This window comes from Sciurus vulgaris (genome assembly GCF_902686455.1).
Source record: "Sciurus vulgaris genome assembly, chromosome: 1".
Lineage (NCBI taxonomy): Eukaryota > Metazoa > Chordata > Mammalia > Rodentia > Sciuridae > Sciurus > Sciurus vulgaris.
Genome location: NC_136461.1, coordinates 34815621 through 34833500, shown reverse-complemented (window position 1 = coordinate 34833500; position 17880 = coordinate 34815621). Strand labels below are relative to the sequence as shown.

At 37.4% G+C, this 17880-nt stretch overlaps 1 protein-coding gene across 2 annotated transcripts in view; it reads left to right on the top strand.

The window, feature by feature from the left end:
- TESK2 (testis associated actin remodelling kinase 2) overlaps positions 1 to 17880 on the top strand; it is a 130071-nt gene that overhangs the window by 79392 nt on the left and 32799 nt on the right. For both annotated transcript variants that reach the window (XM_079116046.1, XM_079116045.1), the window contains exon 4: positions 5951 to 5999. In XM_079116046.1, coding sequence (XP_078972172.1) covers positions 5951 to 5999 — 49 coding nt within the window. The remainder of the gene's footprint in view (positions 1 to 5950; positions 6000 to 17880) is intronic.

The following is a 17880-nucleotide window of genomic DNA, read 5'->3' as shown; positions in this document are numbered from 1 at the left end:
CAGTAAGACCCTGTCTCAAAATAGAAGGCTGCTAGAGATGTACCTCACTGGTAGAGTGCTTGCCTCACATGTGCAATGCTAATAAAGATCAATCCCCAGTACTGGAAAAAAATAAAAAACGAAAACTCTGAGGCCCCTGCAATTTAACAAAATCCTCTGTTGATTTGTTTGCATATTAAAATTGGGGAAGCAGGCAAGCCCGGTATCGTGGCACATGTCTATAGTCCCAGTACCCAGAAAACTGAGGCAGGAGGTTACTTGAGTCCAGGAATTCAAAACCATCTCTACATTACAAAACCCCATCTCAAACAAATAAAAAATAAAATTTGGATAGTGCTGATCTAAAAATACAAAAGCAGTGCTCTTTACTTCTCAATGTGAGTGTGTATGTAATATGAAACTACCAAAGTGGTGCATGCCTGTAACCCCAGCTACTCAGGAGGCTGAGGCACAGTGATTGTTAAGTCTGAGGCCAGCCTCAACATCTCAGTGAGACCCTGTCTCAAAAAGGGTTAGAAATGTAGCTCAGTAATAAAGTGCCCTTGGATTCAACCCCAATACTGCAAGAACAAATAAAACAAATAAAAACCTAAAAATAGTAAAATTGAATAATCACTCTAAAGCATGCATTAGGAAAAGTACTCCATTTCTGAGCTAAGTAATTCTAGCTGACATGATTTGGGGAATGGGAATAAGAATCATTTAGAGTGTAATTTTTTAAGTCCTGTTTTGTACTAAGAAAGATTTAAGACTTCATGCACAACTTAGATTTTGACGTAATTAGCAATGACAATTTCAGAAAAACTTATTGCTGATATTATGTACTTTTCTAGGCACATATCACTTCCTTGTTAAGGATGAGTAATATTTTCCCTTTAAAATATACTCTGTCGTTAGCAACTGAAGTGATTAACTCTGCTCAAACTTTTCTTCCACCATAAAGCTGATGCCTGTCCCAGCTTGCCAACCGTATGACACCATTTTGGATATGATGGTGATGGTTGTCTGTGTAAGGAATGAGGTAGGGAAGATCAGGCAGAATGGTTGCACATAGAAGTGGAATTGTGTGATAGCACTGTGATGTAGGGTGCTCAGTAGGGGATGGGGAAGAATGTAGACAGCAAACAGTCATGTTGTCATGTTTGCCCATATGTGTAATCTGTGACACTTCTGTGATGATGGGCCTGGGAGGAAGAGAAGCAAGGGTATATATCACACCCAAACCAGATCTTTTCAGCTTCTAGAAGACCCCTAATTTTACAATGTAGCCATTGTTTTTATAGTAGAACCCTAGTGCCTGTCTTCTTTACAAATATTGGATTAAATAAAATCAAATACTTCTTGGCTTTCTAGTATTTACCTGACTCTAAATGTTCTTTCTTATAAGACATATTTGCAGTATGAAGCTAATGTGGTGGCTATTATTTCTTCATTCAGTAAGTGCTCTTTAAATGTCCTATTAAAGTAGGATTTTGTATCAGATACTGTATGTAGAAATAAATGAAATAAGATCTGTACCCTTAAAAACCTTACTTATATTCCAGACTGGGAAAGGAATCAAGAATCAGAATTGTTAAAGGAGGAGTAACATTTTTTGGTATTTATTATGTTCTAGGAACCCAAGTTATCACATATTATTTTTACAACGACCATATGGGTTAGGTAATGTTAATATTCCCATTATGCTTATGAAGAAACTGAAATATACAGAGGTCATCAGGAAGTGGCCAGAACCAGGATTTGAATCCAGGCAGATCTGACTTAAGACCCAGGTCGCCTCACTTAATGCTAATTAGCAGTCCTTCAAAGGAAGGTGAAAAGTGCTAGCAGCGCTGTGGGTATAGGAAGAAGGAAGGGAGGGAAAGAGAAAGAAGGAATTAATGCTGAGGACATCTGGGAGATCCCTTGCTGAGAGGAAATTTTAGCTGATTGGAAGGATGATTTTTAGTCAAATATTAGTATTCCAACTCAAGGGAAGAACTTCAGCTAAATTTCCAGGTAATAAAAATCATTCTTGTTTTTGTTTTTGTTTTGGTATTGGGGGATTGAACCCAGCTATGCTTAAACCACTGAGCCACATTGCCAGCCCTTATTTATTTGATTGATTGATCCTGGGGATTATTTAGAGACAAGGTCTCACCGAGTTGCTTAGTGTCTTGCCATTGCTGAGGCTGCCTTTGAACTTACCATCCTCCTTCCTCAGCCTCCCATGCTGCTGGTATAGCAGGCATGCGCCACTGAGCCCGGCAATAAGAATCATTCTTGCCATTCAGTAAATCTTTACTGAGAGTTTACTGTACTAGGTACTAAAAATGCAGCAATAAATAAAACTGGATTTTCCACAATGAGGAAAGTTAAAAAAAAAAAAGACTGATATGGCAGATTATAATGTTTAGGAATCAATGAAGGTTAAAGAAATGTAGATAGAGAATGTAAACTCTTCTTTTTGTTTTGTTTTTTGGTACTAGGGATTGAACCCAGGAATGCTTACCCACTGAGCCATATCTCCAGCCCTTTATTTATTTATCTATCTATCTATCTATCTATCTATCTATCTATCTATTTATTTATTTATTTAATTTTGAGACAAGGATCTTGCTAAGTTGCTTAGGACCTCACTAAATTTCTGAGGCCTGCTTTGATCCTCCTGCCTCAACCTTCTGAATCACTGGGATTACAGGTGTGTACCATTGTGCCCAGCATAGAATTGTTTTTTGTTCTTTATTTTTGGTTTTGTTTTTGTATTGGGATTAGGACCCAGGAGCACTTAAACACTGAGCCACATCTCCATTCCCTTTATATTTTGAGACAGTCTCTCTAAGTTGCTTAGGACCTGACTGATTTGCTGAGGTTGGCCTCAAACTTGTGATCCTCCTGCCTCAGCCTCACAAGTCGCTGGAATTACAGGCATGGACCACTGCTCCCATCTCAGTGTTTTCATTTAACCCTATTTTCAGTATCTCACCATATCAGTATATAAATATTACTTTGGTACTTGTAATGGCTATATAGCATTCCATTCTATGAATATATCATTAGTACTTAAGCTGGCTTCACAAATATTTAGATTCATATGTACTATTGAAGTAGGTGTCCTTTCTTTTAATCCATTTGGGCTGCTTTAACGCAAAACTTTAGGTTGGATAATTTATAAACAATAGAAATTTATTGTTCACAGTTCTGGAGGCTGAGAAGCCCAAGATCAAGGTATCTGATGAGGGCTTTCTGTCTCATAGTGCTTCATTGCTATATCCTGACATTGTGCGAAGGGCAGTCTCCTTTGGGCATCTGCTATAGGGGCACTAATACCATTCAGGAGTGCAGTCTTTTTGACTCAACCACCAAAGACCCCATCTCTTAATATGGTCATACTTGGGACTGAGTCTAAATATATGAATTTTAGGGGTACACAAACATTCAAACCATATGTTTACAAGTATTTTTGTCACCTGAGTTAAACATATTTGCAAGATAAATGCCTGGAAGTGGAACTATTGGATCAATTAAACATTTTACTGTGTATGATCAATTACTCTTTGAAAAAGTTGCACCAAGAATGCAAAAGTATAAAATTGTTTCCTCACCTTCTGGTCAATACTAAACATTATCAGTCTTAACCTTTGTTCATTTGATAGATTTTAAAAAGTGGTATCTCAATGAGAAACTGTGAACTAGAGATAAACTCCGGATAAAGTGAAGTCATAAAAAATATGCCCAAATCAAAGATCTGCTGAAGTCCTCGACCATGCAACCTACTCATGCCCTGCTTCACACTTAGGGGTGACCACAGGAAATTTGCTCAAACTTCTCCACACCTTAATTTGCTTAATCGGAAAATGGGATAATCATTGTACATAATTAAGTTTGTGCTGTGAGGACTAAGTGATCTCCTTTGTGTAAGTAGATAAGCACGTTTTTGACAGATAGCAAGTGGTAGGTAAGTGCTAGTTAACATCAATTATTATCATGGTTTTATTAAAATTAATATTGATCATTGAAAAAAGTGGTATCTCATTTTTTAGTGTTCATTTCTTTAGTTATAGATGAATTTGACCACATTTTGATATTTACTATATAATTTTCCTATAAATTACGTATATACCTTTTGCTTGTTTTTCTATTTTTTTAAATTATATATCTGGAAGAATTCTTTGTAAGTTAAAGAAGTTAGTTCTTTATCATCCATCAAATGTTTTTCTCCCCCACTTTGTTGTTTATAAATTATGAACCTTCAAATTGGATATTCCAATTTACCTATTTTTTAGATGGCTAAACAAAGTCCTAAATAGGTTTTTGACTTTTTTCTTTTCTAACCTTTCTGAGTGTGTGAATGTGTATGTATGTATCAGCTGGTGGCAGAGCTGAAACCAGTATCAAGCTTTCTTACTTGCAGTTTGGTGATTTGTCCATTATATCATAATGTTATTTGTAATGCTTGCTTACTTTACTGTCTCTTCCATCTTTTCCACCATTGTTATGTGTGTGTTGGTGGGGATTGAACCCAGGGATGCTCTACCTCTCTAGCCCCTGTCTTTTATTTCAAAACAATGTCTCCCTAAGTTGCCCAGGCTGCTCTTGAATTTATGACCTTCCTGCTTCAGCCTCCCAAGTAGCTAAGATTATAGATATGTGCTACCACACTTGGTTCACCATTGTTGTTGTTGTTGTTTTTTTTAAGTATTGAAAAAATTTTTTATTAGAGCTTTATAGGTTCATCCTGACAAATGAATGCATGGAATTCAATTTCAATTCATGATCCTCCTTTTTCCCTTCTGTCTTCCCTTCCTTCCCCTATTCTCCTTCCTCTACTCTACTAGACTTTGCTTATGCTTGTCTACTTGAATTGTTTTAGATTTTTTTATTTGTTCTAATTAGTATACATGACAATAGAATACACTTTGACTATTTATATTTGATTGGTTCTTTTTACTTACACATAAAGATGAAATTCTCTGTGGTGTATTTCTTTATGCACATGACATGATTTTTTAAGAATTCATTCTGCATTGCTTCCTCTTACCCATTCTTCCACTCTGCTTTTCCATCTCCAACTTCTACCTTACTGGTCTTCCCTTTATCTTTATTATATCCTATACTTTGCCTCCCTCTTTCCTTTATTTTATTCTACCTTCTGCATATGACAGAAAACATTTGGCCTTTGAGTTTCTGATTTTGGCTTATTTCACTTTGCATGAAATTCTCCATTTCTATTCATTTACTGGCAATGCCATAATTTCATTCTTTTTTATGGCTGAGTAGAACTCCATTTTATGTATACACAGTTTCTTTTTTTAAAAAAAATTTAGTTGTAGATGAGAACAATACATTTATTTATTTTTACGTGGTGCTGGGGATTGAACCCAGTGCCTCACACATACTAGGCAAGTACTCTACCACTGAGCTACAACTGTAACCCCTATACCACAGTTTCTTAATGCATACACCTATTGGCAGGCACCTGGGTTGATTCCACAATTTAGCTACTGTGAATTGTGCTGCTATAAACATTGAAGTGGCTGTATTGCTATAGTATGCCAATTTTACATCTTAGGGGAAAATACCAAGAAGCAAGATAATTTGGTTATGTTATATCCATCATTTTTTTAATACTAAATATTGCTAAAACCAGGGCTGGGGAGATAGCTCAGTTAGTAGAGTGCTTGCCTCGCAAGCACAAGGCCCTGGGTTCAATCCCCAGCACCACAAAAAAAAAAAAAAAAAAAAAAAAAAAAAAAAATATATATATATATATATATATATATATATATATATATATATATTGCTAAAACCAGATATTTATATTAAGAGGCTATGGGATTGAACAGGAACCAAGGTGTTTCACAGGTATTGGGTTGTTTCTGATACATGGGTAACTCAGATAGTTTCTCTATATGGAATTTATGTTCATGTTCTTTTCATTTTATTTTTAAAAATCTGTTTCATTTTTCAGGTACTTGGGTGTATGTGTACATCAAGGACAGTTGCATGCACTTACAGAGGTAAGACGTTAATAAGTGTGTTGAAGTGACTTCTTTGCCTTAGTTACAGCATTTATGGTTGTATAGTAAGTGTTACTTGTGTATGTAAGCAAAATATATGTGTGTTTATGTTTATGCAAAAATGGCAATATTGCTAGGTATAGTGGTGATGTACTTCTTGTAATCATAGCAACTGGGGAGGCTGAGGCAGGAGGATTGCAAGTGTGAGGTTAGCCTCAGCAACTAAGTGAGATTCTGTCTCACAATAAAAAATAAAAAGGGCTGGTGATGTGACTCAGTGGGTCAAGCACGTCTTGGTCCAATCCCGTGTGTGTGTGTGTGTGTGTGTGTGTGTGTGTGTGTGTGTGTGTGTGAGAGAGAATGACAGCGTTGACAATGCTTCCTTCTAATCCCTTGGGACAGTGGTCATATCTCTTAACACTCTTATGTTCCCTTGTAATAGTTGGTGAGTACTAAGAGAATATGACTGTTAAAGTGTTAAACTTGTCCTTGTTCCCTTCTAAGCTGAGGGATGGAGGCATCACTCCGAACTCTTTCCTGGCAACAAATTCCCAGATCATCTGAGAAATGATTGGTGTTGTCCTCTAGAATTCCACAGTCACTGCTCTGATTTACTGATTGGTCTTATTATTTATTGATATCAGATTACATTTCCATTCTCATTTCATTTCCAATCTTTGTTAGATGAATATGTGATAGTCCTTGCTTACCTTCTGAGGACCACAGAATTCCTCTCTATAGCAAAGGTGTCCCAAAGTCAGGTACCAAGTTATGAGCTTCAATATATGCTTGAGTTTCTTGGATACACAGATTCTTGGAATCTTCTAGGTTTAATAGGTGCATCGGTTCCATCTGAATTTTTTAAATTAGTTTTTGCATTACTGGGGATTGAACCTGGGGCGTTGTACATCCTATGTAGGTGCTGTACATCCTATGTAGGTGCTATAGTACTGAGCTATACCCCTGTTCCTTTTTTTTTTTTTTTGGTACTGGGGATTGAACCCAGAAGTGCTTTCCCATTTATCTGCATCCCAAGTCATTTTTATTTTTTTATTTTTTTATTTTTATTTTTTATTGTAAACAAATGGGATACATGTTGTTTCTCTGTTTGTACATGGCGTAAAGGCATACCATTTGTGTAATCATAAATTTACATAGAGTAATGTTGTTTGATTCATTCTGTTTTTTTTTCCCTTCCCCCCCCCCCCCCCATTTTTATTTTTTATTTTAAGACAGGGTCTTGCTAAGTTGCCTGGGCTGATCTTTAAATTTTGATCCTCCTCAGCCTCCCAAGTAGCTGGGATTAAAATAGGTCTGCACCACTACATCCATTCCCACTTGTTTATTTAAAAGCTCTCTCGATTGATTGGTTGGTTGGTTCCCCTCCCCCGGCCCCCATGCTGTGGTTTGAACCTAGGACCTGGCACCCCCTAAGCAAATGATACTGAGCTGTATCCCCACCCCTCCTGAGATCATTCTCATAAGAATATAGATTTGCGAATATGTTTTAGAATGTTTTCACATTCCTCCTTGAGAAGTAACTACCAGTAACTACCAGTAATTTGTATGAGTATTAATTTCCTGCTGACTTGTTGTCTGGTACTCCTTAATATATTTTGAAGGAAAGTCCTATATGCTTTCACTCTGTGCCTCTTTCCTCAGTTACTAAAGGCACTGGAATGCAAAATGTGTATAACTATATCCTGCCTCTTATCTGGAAGGCCAAAAAAAGATGGAGTGGTGAGGAGGTTAAGAGCATGACTTCTGAAGTCTAGATTGATTTACCTAGGTTTGAATCTCTGTGCTCAATATTTTAATCTGTCAAATGCAAAGAAGAATAATAGTACGTGCTTCATGATGTGTAGAGAAGAGTTGAACACTAGAGTATTTACTTTTAAAGTATAAGGAGAAGGTTAATACTGAGGAATGGTTACTGAGGTAGGAAGAAAACCCGAAGAGCATGTTGACTTGGAGTGGAAAGAAAGGAGTTTCCAGGAGGAGGGAATAATTAATTGTGACAAATGCTGCTGATAAAATGATGACCTCGCAAGGATGCTGTATGAATTGTAAAACGCTCATTTGGCACAGTGCTTGGCATATAGCGATTGCTTAAAACATGTTAACTGTTTCAACTTTAATTATTAACAGTGACCAGTCCCTCCTCTGAATTCTAAATTGTCAATATTTTCCTATTCTGCTGTTAATGTCATTGAAGTTTTAAAAAGCTTTTTACTGAGTTATAACAGAAAAAACACACATACGAAAAATATAGCTCACTAAATTTTTCCAAAGGAATACAAGAAAGATTTTGTGTGTATGTCTTTACTCAGAAGTGAGTTTATAATTTTTTTTTGTACAAATGATTGAACCCAGGGGTACTTAACCAGTGAGCCAACATCCCCAGCCCTTTTTTATTTTTTATTTTGCAACAGGATCTCACTAAATTGCTAAGGCTGGTTTTGAACTTGAGATTCTCCTGCCTCAGCCTCCTGAGCTGCTGGGATTACAGGGGTGTACCACCATGTCCAGTTGGCTAGATTAGACAGTTCTCCTGGTCACATGCTTACTCATGCATCTGTAGGCCAGCTGATGATCTGCTCTATGCTGGGATTTACTGGAGTAGCTTTGCTTTAGCTATTTCTCTTCTTCCTTCTGAGATCAATAATCTAACTTGAACATACCCTTTTAGGGATGATTTTGGGACAGCAAGAATGTCCAACTGTGTTACTCAACTCTGTTCATGTTCAAATGTGCTTGCCTAACAAACATCTTGTTAGGCATAGCAAGTCACATGCTTGAGCCCAGGAATGGGAATTATGCCTTGCCTACTTTAGAAGTGTATTGCAGTGTTACATGTCAAAGGGCTTGGATTCATTAAAGGGCGAAGAATTGAAACTCTTGAGAGCAATCTCCTATACTCTAAATATCCTAATGAATAGATCATAATTAATTTTTCTTTTGTATTCCTGTTGAGGGTAGATACTTTCTCTTTCTTTCTCTCTCATTTTTTCTTCTTTTTTTGTACTCTCTCATCTTTTTCTTTATTTTGACCCCAGGGTGCTTGACCACTGAGTCACATCCCCAACCCTTTTTATTTTTTATTTTGAAACAGGGTCTCAAAATAAAAAGTAAAAAGGAATGTGGATGTAGCTCATTGGTAGGTAGAGTGCCCCTGGGTTCAATCCCCAGTACTGTGAGGGAAAATATTAAATTAAAATTAAAAATTCTATAGTCCTATGTGTTCTCTATTTTTTCTTTTTATGTATTTATTTTTATTCATTGTGTGGGGTACAATTTTTCATTTCTGTGGTTTTACATGATGTAGAGTCATACCATTCATATAATCATACATATACATATAATGATGTTTGTCTTATTCCATTATCTTTCCTTTCCCCCACTAACTCCTCACCTCTCATTTTCCTCTACACAATCCATTGTTCCTCCATTCTTCCCTTACCCCTCTCCCCTGTTATGTATCAGCATCCACTTATCAGAGAAAACATTCAGCCTTTGGTTTTTTGGGATTGGCTTATTTCATTTAGTATAATAATCTCCAACTCCATCCATTTACCTGCAAATGCCATAATTTTATTCTTCTTTATGCTGTGTAGTATTCCATTGTGTATATATACCACAGTTTCTTTATCCATTCATCTGTTGAAAGGCATCTAGGTTGGTTCCACAATCTAGCTATTGTGAATTGACTACTATGAACATTAATGTGACTGCCACACTGTTGTATGCTGATTTTGTGTGTGTGTGTGTGTGTGTGTGTGTGTGTGCGCGCGCGCTGGGGATTGAACCCAAGGCCTTGTGCATGCAAGACAAGCACTCTACCAACTGAACTATATCCCCAGCCCATAGTCTGCTGATTTTAATTCCTTTGGGTATAAACTGAGGAGTGGAATAGCTGGGTCAAATGGTGGGTCCATTCCAAGTTTTCTGAGGAATCTCCATACTGCTTTCCAGAGTGGCTGCACCAATTTGCAATCCCACCAGCAATGTATGAGTGTACCTTTTCCCCACATCCTCACCAACACCTATTGTTGCTTATATTCTTGATAATAGCCATTCTAACTGGGGTGAGATGAAATCTTAGGGTAGTTTTGATTTGCATTTCTCTAATTACTAGAGATTTTGAACATTTTTCATACATCTGTTGATTGTATATCTTCTATGAAATGTCTGCTCAGTTCCTTAGCCCATTTATTGATTGGGTTATTCGTATTTTTGGTGTAAAGTTTTTTGAGTTCTTTATAAATTCTGGAGATTAGTGCTGTATCTGAAGTGTGTGTGGTAAAGATTTTTCTCCCACTCTGTAGGCTCTCTCTTCACAGTGTTGTTTCCTTTGCTGAGAAAAAGCTTTTTAGTTTGAATCCATCCCATTTATTGATTCTTGCTTTCATTTCTTGCATTCTGGGGGTCTTGTTAAGGAAATCTGGTCCTAAACTGACATGATGAAAATTTAGGCCTACTTTTTCTTCTATTTGGTACAGGGCTAATTCCTGGGTCCTTGATCTACTTTGAGTGGAGTTTTATGCAGGGTGGATAGGGGTTCGGTTTCATTTTGCTGCATATGAATTTCCAGTTTTCCCAGCACCATTTGTTGAAGAGGCTATTTTTCTCCCATGTATGTTTTTGTCACCTTCGTGTGTTCTCTACTGTATAGGTGAGAAATCTAAGACATAAAGAAATTTTTTTAAAATTTTAATTTATTTTTATTGTAAACAAATGGGATACATGTTGTTTCTGTTTGTACATGGAGTAACAGCATACCATTTGCATAGACATACATTTATATAGGGTAATGATGTTTGATTCATTCTGTTATTTTTTCCTTCCCCCACCCCTCCTACCCCTCTTTTCCCTCTATAGAGTCCCTCCTTCCTCCATTCTTGCCCCCCTCTCACCCCCCATTAAGTGTCATCATCCGCTTATCAGTGAGATCATTCTTCTTTTGGATTTTTGAGATTGGCTTATCTCACTTAGCATGATATTCTCCAATTTCATCCATTTGCCTGCAAATGCCATAATTTTATCATTCTTTATAGCTGAGTGATATTCCATTGTATATATATACCACAGTTTCTTTATCCATTCATCAATTGAAGGGCATCTAGGTTGGTTCCACAGTCTGGCTATTGTGAATTGAGCAGCTATGAACATTGATGTGGCTGTATCTCTGTAGTATGCTGATTTTAAGTCCTTTGGGTATAGGCCAAGGAGTGGGATAGCTGGGTCAAATGGTAGGTCCATTCCAAGTTTTCTAAGGAATCTCCACACTGCTCTCCAGAGTGGCTGCACTAATTTGCAACCCCACCAGCAATGTATGAGTGTACCTTTCTCCCCACATCCTCTCCAACACCTGTTGTTGCTTGTATTCTTGATAATCACCATTCTAAATGGGGTGAGATGGAATCTTAGTGTAATTTTGATGTGCATTTCTCTTATTACTAAAGATGGTGAACATTTTTTCATATGTTTGTTGATTGCTTGTAGATCTTCTGTGAAGTGTCTGTTCATATCCTTAGCCCATTTGTTGATTGGGTTATTTGTATTCTTGGTGTAGAGTTTTTTGAATTCTTTATATATTCTGGAAATTAGTGCTCTATCTGAAGTATGAGTGGCAAAGATATTCTCCCACTCTATAGGCTCTCTCTGTGCATTGCTGATAGTTTCCTTTGCTGAGAGAAAGCTATTTAATTTGAATCTATCCCAGTTGTTGATTCTTGCTTTTATTTCTTGTGCTATGGGAGTGCTGTTTTGTTTCTTGTGCTATGGGAAGTCTGATCCTAAGCCAACAAGGTGAAGATTTGAACCTACTTTTTCTTCTATAAGATGCAAGGTCTCTGGTCTGATTTCAAGGTCCTTGATCCATTGTGAGTTGATTTTTGTGCAGGGTGAGAGATAGGGGTTTAGTTTCATTCTGTTGCATATGGATTTCCAGTTTTCCCAGCACCATTTGTTGAAGAGGCTATCTTTTCTCCATTGCATATTTTTGGCCCCTTTGTCTAGTATGAGAAAATTGTATTTATTTGGGTTTGTGTCCGTGTCCTCTATTCTGTACCATTGATCTACCTGTCTATTTTGGTGCTAATACCATGCCGTTTTTGTTACTATTGCTTTGTAGTATAGTTGAAGTTCTGGTATTACGATACCCCCTGCTTCATTCTTCCTGCTAAGGATTGTTTTGGCTATTCTGGGTTTCTTATTCTTCCAGATGAATTTCGTGATTGCTTGCTCTATTTCTGTAAGGTACATCATTGGGATTTTAATTGGAATTGCATTGAATCTGTATAGCACTTTTGGTAGTATGGCCATTTTGACAATATTAATTCTGCCTATCCAAGAACATGGGAGATCTTTCCATCTTCTAAGGTCTTCCTCAATTTCTTTTTTTGTAGTTTTGTAGTTTTCATTGTAGAGATCTTTTACCTCTTTGGTTAGATTGATACCCAAGTATTTTATTTTTTTTGAGGCTATTGCAAATGGAGTTGTTTTCCTCATTTCCCTTTCAGATGTTTCATCACTTGCGTATAAAAGTGCTTTAGATTTATGCATGTTGATTTTATAGCCTGCTATTTTGCTGAATTCATTGATGAGGTCTAGAAGTTTTCTGGAGGAGTTTTTTGGATCCTCTAAATATAGAATCATGTCATCCACAAATAGTGACAGCTTAAGTTCCTCTTTTCCTATTCGTATCCCTTTAATTTCTTTAGTCTGCCTAATTCCTCTGGCTAGAGTTTTGAGGACAGTGTTGAATAGAAGTGGTGAAAGAGGACATCCCTGTCTTGTTCCCGTTTTTAAAGGGAATGGTTTCAGTTTTTCTCCATTAAGAATGATGTTGGCCATGGGCTTAGCATAAATAGCCTTTACAATGTTCAGGTATGTTCCTACTATCCCTATTTTTTCTAGGGTTTTGAGCATGAAGGGGTGTTATATTTTGTTGAATGCTTTTTCTGCGTCAATTGAAATAACCATATGATTCTTATCCTTAAGTCTATTGACATGATGGATTACGTTTATTGATTTACAGATGTTAAACCTTCCTTGCATTCCAGGAATGAACCCCACTTGATCGTGGTGCACGATTTTCTTAATATGCTTTTTGATACGGTTTGCCAATATTTTGTTAAGGATCTTTGCATCTATATTCATCAAGAATATTGCTCTAAAATTTTTTCCTTGATATGTCTTTGCCTGGTTTGGGTATGAGGGTGATATTAGCTTCATAGAATGAGTTCGGTAGGGTTCCCTCCTTTTCTATTTCCTGGAATACTTTGAGAAGTATTGGAATGAGATCTTCTTTGAAGGTCTTATAGAACTCGACTGAGAAATAAAGAAATTTGTGACTTCCCCAAAATATGATTGGATACAAGTTTGTCTGATTTCAAAGTCCATACGCTTCCCATTATATACTAGTCTGAATTCATTTTTATATTCCCTACAATGCTTAGCATCAGGGCTTTGTGTAGCATATGTAGTATTTGTAGAATTAAATTCGAACTTTTTATGTATTCTGGGTTACTTGAAAAAGATATTTCCTAGTTATTGGTTGTATTCGGTATAAGTAACAGAAAATAGTTAAGTGGCCTTAAAAAACAGAAAACTCATATAACTGAAATTTCAGCACTTTACTAGGTTAAGAGTTGGTTTAATTACAGTAGCTAAATAGAGACTGTACTCTCTATATCTCTGTGCTCTGTCTTTACATTGTCAACATCATCCTAAAGTTGGCTGTCCTTCATAATAAAAAAGTAGTGCCTGGATCTGAGGATAGTAGTAGTGGCTTAGTGGTATCGTACTTGCCTAGCATGCACAAGGCCCTGGGTTCAGTCTCCAGCACAAAAAATAAAAATTAAAAAAAGACAAAAAAAAAAACAAAAACAAAAACAAAAAAACAACCTTCCACCAATTTGCATGGTGTATGTTTTCTGTGTCCAAAATGGGTGAGGGGTGGGGTGGGATGAAAGTATCTATATCTGGGTAGGGAGAAAAGAAAGAGATGCTTCTAGACAGATTATGTGCCATTTCTTTAGTTTTTCCTTTTAAGCTTGTTAAGAGAAGCACAAAAATGTCCTTACAGTCAAGCAGTTTGGGGACCTATTATTGCAGAATCTCTCAATGACTAGAAGACTGGAGATTTGGGGAATGGGTTGGGTATATAGTTGTGGGATCTCCTAGTCAAAGGAATGAACAAAAAAAAATTGGTTGGTGGGGTAGAACATTTTGTGCTTGGTTGGGGCGGGGCACATATCTCTTGCCTTTTCTGCCACTGAGAAACTTTTTCCCCACTGGGGCAACAAGAACCACTCAACTAATTCTGAAATTGCAGAATATTCCTTTGGCCTGGTGAGGTGATCCTGTCTCTTTACAGCAAACATGTCAGTCAAGCAGATATACTGAAGAAATGCTTTTAGTTCATGAGGAAATGGAGTGAATCGATTCTGTGGACTGCTGAACCCCACCATACACCTTCTTTCTTTATTACTTTGGGAACTTCTTGTTTATGTGGGTTAATAAGTGTTGTTTCTGAGTTGGTTTTGTTGGACTTATAAGAAGCCTTATATAATCAGACTGCTTATAATGAAAGGAAACTCTGTGGGTTCAGTGACCAAACTCATGCATTATTTATAAAAATGAGCAGCCAAACCCTGATTCCAATTTCTTGGTGTGCTGTGATATTGCTATTGATTGTGCCTGCTGCTTTCCTTTTTGTGTGTGTGGCCCAGTACAAAGTAGTCTTTTGGCCTAATTTACCTTAAGCCAGATGCAAAGTTGCCTGGTGCCCTGCATTGCGTTAATTTGGCAGCAGAAACATACCTATTTTCAAGTGTGGGGAGACTACTATTACCCCATGGTAGGTAAAGAGAATGCCTTTAAGGAACCAATAATGATTGCCTCTGTGATTCAGGATTTCCTAAAAGACCGTTAAGGTTGGGGGGAAATGACAAAATATGATTTAGAAACAAGGAAAAAAAGAGATTCACTTGATACGTACATGATTTAGAAACAAGGGAAAAAAATCACTTGACACATATTACTTTGAGTGAATTTCCTGTGGGCCTAGGCACTTTGCTAATCTCTGAACCTTAGGATAAGAAAGACTCCTGTTTCCCTTACTTATTGTTGCATTACAAACTGCTCCAAAACTTAGTGGCTTACAACCATTTTATTTTGCATGTGATTTCCTAGGTCAGGTATTTGGAAGGGCTTTACAAGATCTTTAAGCCATCTCTATCAGTGAGGGTGGCTGAACTGGAGGATGCACTTTATAAATTTATTTTTATTTTTTGGTACTGGGGATTGAACCCAGAGGTCCTTTATCACTGAGCCATATCTCCAGTCCTTTTTATTCTTTATTTTTTTTAAATTAATTAATTGTTTATTCATTTATTTGAGGTGGTAGGGGTTGAACCTAGGACCTTATGCTTGCAAGGCAAGCACTCTACCAACTGAGCTATATCCCCAGCCCTTTATGTCTTGAGACAGGTCTTACTAAGTTGCCTAGGGCCTTGCTAAGTTGCTGAGATTGGCCTCAAACTTGTGATCCTCCTGCCTCAGCCACCAGGATTACAGGTGTGCACCACCATACCCAGCAGGACCGACTTTCAAGATGATTTCTTCATTTATATGTCCAGTCCTGTGGTATTCTTTGATTCCTCCACTTTTTCCACATGGTGTCTTACTGTCTAGATCATTTCCATATGGCTTAGACTTGGTATAGCATGATGATCTTAGGATAGGAAATAGGTTGACAGGTGAGTGGTACAAGCCACACAGATGGAAACTGCAAGTCTTATTATGATGTAGGCTTGAAAGTTCCATAATGTTGTTTAAGCTGCATTCTTTTGGGCAACAGGTCATTAATAGCAGCTCTGATTCAAGATTCTTTCTGCATAAACCATAAAGTCTTAAAAGACTTTTCATCACCCTCGGAATAAAGTCAAAACATCTGATCTTACTATTACTTATCTCAGGGTCTCACTGATCACTTCTATTCTCTGTTCTGGTATGAACTATGAAATATAGCTGTACTGGACCTCTTTCAGTTCCACAAAAAAGAAGTGACCCTTTCCACCTTTGGGCCCCTGCACCAGCTCTTCACCTCTGCTTGGAACACACCTCTTCATCTCCTCTTGGTCCAATCAATTCTTCAGGACCCTGCTTAGATACCACTTTCCATAGGAAGCCTTTATTTTCTCTTCCTTCCTTCCTTCCTTCCTTCCTTCCTTCCTTCCTTCCTTCCTTCCTTCCTTCCTTCCTTCTTTCCTTCCTTCCTTCTTTCCTTCCATCCTTCCTTCCTTCCATACTGGGGACTGAGCTATATTCCCAGCCCTTTTTATTTTTTAATTATCAATGGATTTTTCCTTCCTTCCTTCTTTCCTTCCATCCTTCCTTCCTTCCATACTGGGGACTGAGCTATATTCCCAGCCCTTTTTATTTTTTAATTATCAATGGATTTTTCTTTTATTCATTCATTCATTCATTCATTCATTTATTTATATGTGGTGCTGAGTTGAACCCAGTTCCTCACACATGCAAGGCAGGTACTCTACCAGTGAGCTACAACCCCAGCCCTTACTTTTTATCTTGACACAGGGTCTCACTAAGTTACTGAGATTGACCTTAATCTTGTGACTCTCCTTCCTCAGCCTCCTGAGTCTCTTGAGACTACGGGCATGCACCACTGTACCAAGTAGAAAGCCTTTTTTGATCTCTCAAGATTAGTTTTGCATCTCTCCTATATACTCCTATAATACAGTGGTTTTTATCATTGATTTCAATTGATCATTTGCTTATATGTGGAAATTTTTTGAGAGCATTGATTCCTAGCACAGTGCCTGACAGATGGTAGCTGTTTATCATATTTGTTTATTGAATAAATGAATAATATGCATAGCAAAGGAAACAATCAGCAAGGAGACAACCTACAGAAAGAGAGAAAGTATTTGCAAAATATTCATTCATTGAAAGATTAATATCCAGAATTTATATGGAACCTCAATTCAGGAATAAATAAATAAATAAATAAATAAATAAATAAAAATGATTTTTAAATGGGCAAAAAAACTGGTGTGGTGGCACATACCTTTCATTCCAGTAACTCAGGAGGCTGAGGCAGGAGGATCACAAGTTCCAAGTCAGCTTCAGCAATTTAGCAAAACCCCAAGCAATCTAACAAGACCTTTTCTCAAAATAAAAAAAATAAAAAGGGCTGGGGGTGTGGCTCAGTGGCAAAAATGCCTCTTAGGTTCAATCCCCAGTACCAACAAAACAAAAAAAGGGACAAAAAACCTGAATAGTTCTCAAAGATGTTATACAAATGGCCAACAGCTATATGAAAAATGTTCAGCATCATTGATCACACCAGGAAATGCAAATCAAAACCACAGTGGGATATCATCTCACCCCAATTAGAATGACTGTCACCAAAAAGACAATAACATATGCTGGCCTGGGTTTCAGAGAAAGGGGAACTCTTATACACTGTTGGTAGGGATATAAATTATTATAGCCTATGGAAAACAGTATGGAATTTCCTTGGGAAAAAAAAAAAAAAGTAGAAACATGCTGGGCATGGTAGCACATGCCTGTAATCCCAGCAATTCAGGAGACTACGGCAGGAGAATCTTAAGATCTCAAGTTTGAGGCTAAACTGGGCAACTTAGCGAGACCCTGTCTCAAAAAAAAGAAAAGGAGGGCTGACAGCGCATTGGGTTGGAGTGGGAGTATTGATGGTAGAGTACCACTGGGTCAAAGACACACCTGGCTCAAAGACACTTATCTTCCAGAAAATGATTCCTGATCCTTTTTTTGTCTCTCTTTCCCTCCCCCAGTCCTCCTCCCCCACCATTTATTTAGTCATAATATTTCA